This window comes from Rhodnius prolixus, unplaced genomic scaffold (assembly GCF_049639745.1).
Source record: "Rhodnius prolixus isolate KJV_2025 unplaced genomic scaffold, Rpr scaffold_1, whole genome shotgun sequence".
NCBI classification, from domain to species: Eukaryota; Metazoa; Arthropoda; class Insecta; order Hemiptera; family Reduviidae; genus Rhodnius; species Rhodnius prolixus.
The window spans coordinates 62,628,984-62,637,979 of NW_027411581.1; the positions used below are offsets into that span (position 1 = coordinate 62,628,984).

At 29.9% G+C, this 8,996-nt stretch overlaps 1 protein-coding gene across 11 annotated transcripts in view; it reads left to right on the top strand.

The window, feature by feature from the left end:
• The window catches only part of Pms2 (mismatch repair endonuclease PMS2), a 17,689-nt gene extending 8,955 nt beyond the window's left edge, over positions 1-8,734 (top strand). For 9 of the 11 annotated variants that reach the window (XM_074112466.1, XM_074112469.1, XM_074112463.1 and 6 more), the window contains 15 exons: positions 82-157; positions 711-870; positions 1,213-1,418; positions 1,654-1,793; positions 1,901-2,009; positions 2,329-2,520; positions 2,611-2,775; positions 2,976-3,186; positions 3,639-4,043; positions 4,119-4,402; positions 4,506-4,654; positions 4,756-4,856; positions 5,912-6,009; positions 6,933-7,082; positions 7,407-8,734. In XM_074112466.1, the coding sequence (XP_073968567.1) occupies positions 89-157; positions 711-870; positions 1,213-1,418; positions 1,654-1,793; positions 1,901-2,009; positions 2,329-2,520; positions 2,611-2,775; positions 2,976-3,186; positions 3,639-4,043; positions 4,119-4,402; positions 4,506-4,654; positions 4,756-4,856; positions 5,912-6,009; positions 6,933-7,082; positions 7,407-7,472 (2,505 nt within the window). In that variant the 5' untranslated portion in view covers positions 82-88 and the 3' untranslated portion in view covers positions 7,473-8,734. Of the gene's footprint in view, positions 1-5; positions 158-710; positions 871-1,212; positions 1,419-1,653; positions 1,794-1,900; positions 2,010-2,328; positions 2,521-2,610; positions 2,776-2,975; positions 3,187-3,638; positions 4,044-4,118; positions 4,403-4,505; positions 4,655-4,755; positions 4,857-5,911; positions 6,010-6,932; positions 7,083-7,406 lie in introns of those variants that run through there. The other 2 variants (XM_074112461.1, XR_012453473.1) reach the window with 2 other exon arrangements.
• The last annotated feature ends 262 nt before the right edge of the window (positions 8,735-8,996 follow it).

Here is an 8,996-nt window from a genome sequence, read left to right on the forward strand (position 1 = left end):
AAATAAAACCTACATGAAGGTTACAAAAAATAATGTTAGCCGTTCTACTTTATTCTCTCTTTCATTTAAAACTTTTTATAGAAATAAAATGAGTGATGATGAGAAGATCATTAAAGCCATTGATAAAACTACAGCCCACAGAATTTGCTCTGGACAGGTATTTATAATGGAGTAATTTTTCAAATACTAGAAACTGAAGTTTGCATTTTCAGTATTGAAATATATTAAATTCGAAGTATTTCATTTATTACTGTGGGTTGCGTTACTGTGATCTTTAGTTTTCTTACGATAATAATGGCAAACTATTTATGTATGTTTTGTTATTGTAGTGTTCGCGAATATATTTGTGAAATAAATGGATTAGTACCTTTACTCTTTTAAAAATGCAATCAGTATGAATTAGCTATGGGTTCTAATTAAGTCGAGATAAATTAGAATTTGTACAGTTGGGTTATTATTTTGGAATTAAACAATTTTTGCATTTTAAGAACGGTACACTTTGTTTATAAATGATTAATTATACGTCTATTGCAAGATAATTAATTTGTCAGTATTTTACGGTTTTAGGGGATGTAATTTTTAATTTTACAACAGAAGTCTCGTTTAAAGTTATTCAGCAATTTCTGTACTGTGTAGGGGCTTGTAGTGCCTCTTGTGTCTATATTATTTGACTGCATTGACTTTTAAATAACGAATAACTTTCAATTTAGGTAGTTCTTAACTTAGCAACTGCTGTAAAAGAACTTGTAGAAAACGGCATTGACGCTGGAGCTACTTCAATCGATGTGCGGCTTAAAGATTATGGAATTGAATTGGTAGAAGTGATAGACAATGGACATGGGGTTCATCCAGATAATTTTGAAGGTTTAAGTAAGTATTCTGTCTTAATTAGATTTTTTTTTTAAAGAAATAGTTAATTTTGGTTTTTGTACTCAGCCTGTCAGGTTTGGGCCGTGTAAATTAGTTTTCCTTTTTTTGCCAAACGCTCATCACTATCTTTATTAGTTGGAAGAGGAATGGAGATGTACACTGAACCTCTTACTGTGTAGTTACACTGTACACATTTCTATAACTTAAAAGAGCCACCAATAAAGTCACAAATGATTGGCAAATAGAGAAAAACTAAGCCTTTAACCAAAGAAGCCATAGTTCGAAACCTAAAAGTAGAAAAAAAAGGTCAACAATTAAAAAAAAAAAACATTTTGAATATAGCTCTAAAACATCATACATCAAAACTGCGTGACTTTGCTGATTTGGTTGGTGTGGAGACGTATGGATTTCGTGGAGAAGCTTTGAGTTCTTTATGTGCCCTTAGTGATCTTAGTGTTAATACAAGACATACTACAATTGAATATGGCACAGAGTTAACCTTTGATCGAAATGGTAGGATTCTGGAACAGAAACAATGTGCTCGTCAGGTAAATACATTATTTACTCTTGTAATTCATTTATCTTGTGTGTCGAAAATCTGGCTGTTTTTCACAAGTGATAAATATCTTCTTTAACTTCCACATATTGCTGTTGGTTTGGTATCTTGCAGTTGAGCTGAGAACCATTGATAATCAAACAATTGGAAGTTTAAGACTTATACACAGTATAAAAGTAATCTAAAAAGTACCATCCTCACTCAAGCAAATCCTTTGAATTTTACAGGTTGGAACTACAGTTTGCTTAGCAAATCTATTTTCAAGTTTACCAGTTAGGCAGAAAGAATTTCACAAAAATGTAAAAAGAGAATTCAATAAAATGACTCAATTGTTGTATGCATATTGTCTTGTTTCTACAGGCATTAAGCAAGTATCTTTAATTTTATTTCATTCATAAGATTGTAAATGATAATTTAATTATAATTAACAATGGGTTTGATTTTTTTTTTTTATTAATGTAACATATCTTTCAGAATAACTTGTGCCAATCAAACCCAGAAAGGTACTAAAACTATATTTGTTGCCACTCATGGTTGCAAAAGTGTAAAGGAAAATATATCTTGCGTTTTTGGCTCGAAACAGGTATGTTGAGCTCAGTTTTTTGTTATTTTTATGCTTTCTACCCCTCAATACTTTGTAAGGATTAGATTAGGTTCTGGGGAAGTTAGCCTATAGTAACATGATCCACCAAAGGGTTTGTGTGAAACAAACTTCAGTCTAGTCTGTTCATTTTTTATTATAAGTGTGGGGAAAGGCTCCCAGGTGAGAATCAGATTAGTTCATCAAAAAGACGCAATGCGTTTAGAATATATCGTAGAATGTGCATGCTGCTTTTTCTGCTCTTGACAATATTTTTAATTATCACTTTTGTTAATAATATTCGATAAAACATGTTTATTAGCTGAACAGTCTCATAGAAATCAATCAATGTCGTCCAGATGAGGAAGTTTTGGAAGAAATGAAACTTTCAATTGAAGATTGTGATATTTTCAATTTATCAGGTTATATTTCTTCTTGTGCGCATGGCATGGGAAGAAGTACGACTGATAGACAATTTTATTTCATTAATTCTAGACCTTGTGAGCCGACTAAGGTAAATTCTTAAGACTACAGAATCCTTCTTGATACTCTATGTGAATTATGAATTATAAAATTGTTACATATACAATGGGTAAAATTGCAGGTAATCAAGGTTGTAAATGAAATTTACCATCAGTTCAATGTTCATCAATCACCATTTGTGTATCTTAACATTACTGTAGCCAAAGATTCTGTGGATGTTAATGTAACTCCGGATAAGAGGCAAATATTTCTCAATCATGAAAAACTCCTAGTGGCTATCGTGAAAGTAGGTAATATTAATGCACATTTCTTCCTTATAAATCTTTCTTAATATTTTGTCACAAAGGCAACGATGAAAAGTTCATATTTGTTATCGAATGATTCCTAAAATTTTCTCCAATAAGTAGAAAGAATAAACAAAGTACTTTATTCACAGTTCTTAAATTGGTAAAACTTTGAACTAATTTATTTTTCAATTACTTTCAGACTTCTTTGTTAAATACATTTAAAAATATTCCTTCAACATTTGGAATGAATAATGTACCCGCAAAACTTTATCAAACAACGATTAATGATTCCAGAGAAGCTAGCAGTGTATCGTTAACAAAACCGAACATTTCTTTGTTTAATAAGTGGAGGAGTGTATCAGATAATAAAAGAAGGTCTGAAGAACGTATTGTTGTGGAACCAAAGAAAAGTAAGTGGTTAATTTGTAAAAAAGTATATCTGGTGAGACATTGATGGTTAATGCTTCAATGGACGGGTTTATAAAATGGACACTTATGTTTGACACCAATGTTATGGCATTGGTTAGAAATCCGTGTTAAATGTGTGGAAACTGAAGTGAATAATCAATTCAAATAAGTAATTTGATGTAAAGTTTGGTAAAATCAAGATTTGTTTATGTTCTCGAAGCATTGACAATTTTTAAAACGACTTGTTATTGTAGTCTGTGTTTAGACTGAGCGTTTTTTAAATATTTTTCATTTAATGGTGACAAAGCTTGAAATTTTTAGATGATTACTTTAATTAATATGTAATGCATCTGCGTTCGTTATTTGTATTAATGCAGAATTTAAAATTATGTTTTGTTTTTAGATTGCATTTAATAAATGTTTTGTATTAAAGAAAATGATATGTGTTCTGCAGGTAAGTTGATGGATAATTCACAGAAACAGCCCACTCTTACTTCTTTCCAAATGAGTGAACAAAAAGAATGCAGAAATTGGAAGGAACCTCTAATGAGCAGCTCTAATGTAACTGAAGAAAAAATCGGTGAAACTTCAGAAGAAGTAACTTTGTCGAGGTTTGAAAATCCAATTATAACTAAAGATGAACTTGATGGAACTGTAAATGATAATATTATTAAACTTAATGAGAATGAAAATATAAATGAAATCCAAAATGCCAATATTTTACATAATAAATCACAGCTTCAGTCTCAAGTTTTATTTCTAACTAATAATGATGAAGTACCTGAGCTACACATAGATGAAGGTGTATTTAGTCAAAATTCAGAACGAAGAACAGAAGCTGAATGCAACACGTTTTCAGGTAAAATTTCTTGTTTTATATTATTACCTACTGCTTGACTTATTCCCATCATTGAATGAGTTACTTTCCAATTAGAAATAACTTCACAAGAATCTGGAATCGATTATGACCTTGTGGATTGTCCTATAAGGAAGCCAAAGTATGATACATATGTCGAACGTAATAGGAAGATAGTTTTATTGCCAATTAATATGGATAGGATTAAGATTATGATGAAGAAACGATTAGAGGATAACAGTAGCCACACAAAAGGCGGCAAGCTTCCTCAGTTAAGATTTAGAGCCACAATAGATCCATCAAAAAATGAGCTAGCCGAACAAGAATTGAGTAAGGAGATAACTAAAGATATGTTTGCTAAGGTTGTACTTCATTATTCATGTATTTATATTAGTTCGTAACTATTATTGTTAATTTACAAAATAAAACTGTCAATAAACTAAAAATTTGTTCTTTGTTGTACAGATGGATATTATAGGACAATTCAATTTAGGATTTATCATCTCAAGGTTGTGTTCAGATTTATTTATAATTGATCAGCATGCTACAGATGAGAAATACAATTTTGAAACATTACAGAAAAGTACTGTTATTTCTCATCAGAAATTAGTTGTGTAAGTAGAGCGTATTTCCACATTAAATTAATATTCTACCAAAATATTGTTTTACATTTATTTGAAATATTAATGGAACTATTGAAATCCTTGTATCTAAGTCCTCAACAATTGGAACTAACAGCTGCAAATGAGAACATTCTGATGGATAATATTGAAATATTCAAGAAAAATGGTTTTGATTTTAGCATTAATTCGCAAGGTAATAAGTTTAAATTTTATAGTACTACTTTTATTTGTTTTAGATAGATACAAAATTTACAATTGAAGTGGGATGAATAGATTAGTTATTCACAATAACAAACTATTAACAATCTAAAGCCAACAATTTTGATTGTTTACCGTAAATAACTTGGGTTAAATTTAGATCATAGAGCTGAAGCTTTGGTGTGTTCAGTTTTAATTGAATTTTTGTTATTCGTGCCTTATCTCTTTTTAAATTATTGTTTAAAACAAAAAGGAAATATTAACGGGAGGAGTGGAGACAATAGTTTTTCTTTGTAAAAAAAAAATTTATGTTCAATATATTCAAGAAATACATTTCGTGTTTTATAGTAAGTTACCCTTACTTTGATTAGCTGTTAGATTCCATGCCTACACCATTCTCTGGGTTTAGATGCAAAGAATTTGTGTCTTACTAATCAAATTTTGAATTAATTCTGAAATCTCCGATGGATATGAATCATTGACTGGAACCAGCTTTATTCTGAGAGTGCTAGAAAGAAACTGTGTCCAAAATGGGAATATTAGGTAAAAATTCTTCAAATTCTTGAATTTCTCTTCATTTTCAAGAAATGGGATCATGCATTAAACCGGTTGAAGAGGTATTTGATTTCTAACCACTGAAGCTGTTATTTTGGAGCTTAAGTTGCGTTCATATAAATTTAGTTGTTCACAAAAGAGTAAGAAAATAGTTGAACCTTTCTGGGCTAAATTCTTGAATCATTAAAGAACTGTTAACATCAAGTTATTTCAAACTAATCACGTTTACATCTTAACGGATTGTCCACTATAATCTGGATTAGGCTGGTAGATATAAGTATTTTTCGACAAATTTGGCACTCCTAATATCAACTAGGTTACCGTGGCGTTTTTAAGTATTTTTCGGCATATAAATATCGCTACAGGTAAGTTGTTAATAACCTGTTTTTACACACTTTTTCATTATTGATGTTGTTAAGGCACTGGTCTTTGTAATTTCAAGTTAAACTTTATAATTTTTATGTTTAATTAAAAATTATTCATTTCCGGTGTTAGGTGCTCCAACGAAAAGAATATTATTGACCGCAGTTCCAATGAGCAGAAATTGGGTTTTCGGTAAAGAGGATATAGACGAACTTATTTTTATGTTAGAAGTAAGTATACAGTTCTTAATTTCGTGAAGTTTATTATTTTTCAATTGTTGTTCTTTAAAAAAAAAAAAAATCAGTTATTTAAATAAGATTAAGTAGTGATTAGTTTTAGAGTGCACTTTACTTATTAAGTCATTGTGAAAAAGTACACTTAGCTCCTTAAGAATTTTCTCAAACGGGGATTTTCTCACCAAACTCTGCCTTTTCCTCCCTTTCTCCAGCTTCCAATTCCATCATCAGTTTTGAAATTGTTTTGAACTGCCTTCTCCAGTCATGTCAAAATAAAGCCAGTTTATCTAATCATTTTCAACCCCTTACTTTTTTTTTTGACTTTCTATCTGTATTTCTGCACCATAAGACAATCTTTGTAACAAGTAATACTCATCGTCCTCACGGTCGAAGTCTTGCATCCATACAACATAATGCTTTCTACCAAAGTGATTAAATGGGCTTTTTCGTTGTTTTTTTTTATTTGTAACCGCTTCACGAAATTTAATGCTCTTGATATCTCTCTCCTTCAAATCTCGACCTTAGAAGAGCGTTAGGATTGAGCCCAAAAACATTTTTTTGCAGGGCCACCTGCATTAATTTGTTTCCTTTCAGAACAATATCTTCCTCGTCAGTAGCCATATATTCACATTTAGAGAAGTTATTACTCAGGACCTGCTTTTTCTATTACTTTGTTTTAAATAAACATAGCATTGTCTGTAACCTGTATGATGACTACTTAGTCATCGGCGAAAAAATGTGTACGCTGGAATTTTCCATCTTTTAAAACAACTACTATGCTTTGACACTTCCAAAGGTTCATGTCCAAATATATTAGACGTGCTTTAACTGAAAAAAAAGAAGAGAAAGTTCTTCTTTTCTTAAAATGTCCTGAATTAAGTTTCAATGTATAATTATTTGAAAATATTACTCTCTAGGACAGTCCGCATACTAATTGTCGTCCCTCCAGAGTGAGATCAATGTTTGCCTCAAGAGCTTGTAGAAAATCGGTGATGATTGGTAGTGCTCTGAGTATTCAAGAAATGAAAAGATTAGTGAAGCATATGGGAGAAATAGAGCATCCTTGGGTTTGTAATATTTAATTATTTATTTGAATTTAATTTATGAGTTTATTTATTTTAAAGTTAAAAATTTAAATTTATCAGTGTATGATATTTTAAACTGGTCACTTCATTATTATATCTTTTTGTTGGGCTCAACTCAGTTGCCTACAAATTAAACACTAATACAATCATTAGATTTGTACAATGTTTTCCCAACAAACAATTAAATTAAGTGCAAACACTGAGTTCCATGTAGGCCCACAATAGATCCCTTTTTATTGCAAACTAACAATTCCTCGCCATCTGTTGATCTATTTAATTGTTTAATTAACTAATTTATTTTTACAGAATTGTCCGCACGGCAGGCCGACAATGAGGCATCTTATCAACTTAGATTTAATTAAAAATAGTTAATAGTAATAAAATATTTTATGGGTTATCTTTTTATAACTGTGATATGTTTTTGTAGTAAAATATTGGAACTGTTTTGTACTTTTTTTTAAAAACGTAACTGTTCAAATTTAGGTGAGCTAAAATTTTTCTCTAATGTCGAAATTTCTAAAAAAAATACTATGACTACTAGTAGGATATTTTTGTTTTTTAATAAAAAAAAAAAAAAAAATCCAGTTATTGGATATTTACTTAAATTTATAATAAAAATATGAACCCAAGGAAACTCCTTAGGTATCATAGCATAAAGTTAAAGGAGCATGTAATTTCCCATTTATTTATTTTGCCTGTTCATCTTTTATAAGTTCTAAAAGCTTGTCAAATACAAATAGTCAATAAAAAACTTGTAGAACTCTGTTAGGGAATTCTGAACTAAAAAAAAGAATGAAAAGAAATTTATTCAGTTCCTTATTACACTACTTAAGTGTAATCTAATAGTATAGTCTAAATCTATCTACTCTAAATGAAACTATAATTATTTGAAACATAATTTATGCTTGAACATGTAGATCGTTAGAATGTTGATCGTAAAATGATAACAAATGATTAATTATAAAAATTCAAGTTAATTTCGTAATTAATACTTTAATGAGCTTAGACTTTACGAGAAAGTTTGTTACTCACTAACCATGAGTTCATGTTATTTTCTTTTTCGTTCAAGTAATTGTACAAAACATTTTTTGCAAGGCTAGAATGTAGTAATTAATAGAAATGTTTGCAGGTACTACGTTAATAGAAAAAACAATTTTTATACTCTCCTTTAATTTATTTATAACAACTTATTACTTTACGAGTACATTACCATCCATTCGGGCCATTTTCTAAAATATATCTTCAAAAATCCTATAAAATCCATTGAAAAGACATTTGAAGGTTACTGAATATATAATATAAAAACCATATTACCATATTACAATAACCATATTACATAAAAACTTGAAATATTGTATTTTTTGTTCTTTTTTTATACTTGACATGTCAAATTAATCATAGTTTGCACCTTTTTTGCTTGTTAAAACTTTATGCCTGTATGCTTGTACTGTGATCCTTTACCATTATGTCTGAAAATCTCCTAAGATGTTTGAACCAGCTTCAATTTTTTTCTCTTTACCTATTGCCTAATACATTTTTTTTTGTTTTTCATTTTTAACTTTTGACAAACAGTATTTAACTGCTCCGAATAGTCTTAAAATTATAATAACTATATAAAATTCGTATTCTTTCAATGCGATTAAAAAGTGGGTAGAAACTGAATTTGTATCTATTTATACCAACTTTATGAAACAATTTTTTTTTTTCATTCAAACTTTTACTTTTTTCTGATAGTTGCTTCTATCCCATAGTGTATGCAGCTGACTTACCTACAAAGTATCACACCTCCATTTACACCTAGGCTAGCAGCATTCACTGCAGGACATGCTGATCCTGTATTCGAGGTTAGCTCTCTACAATCGCATTTTCATTTGGCTACAACAATGGTGCATTAAA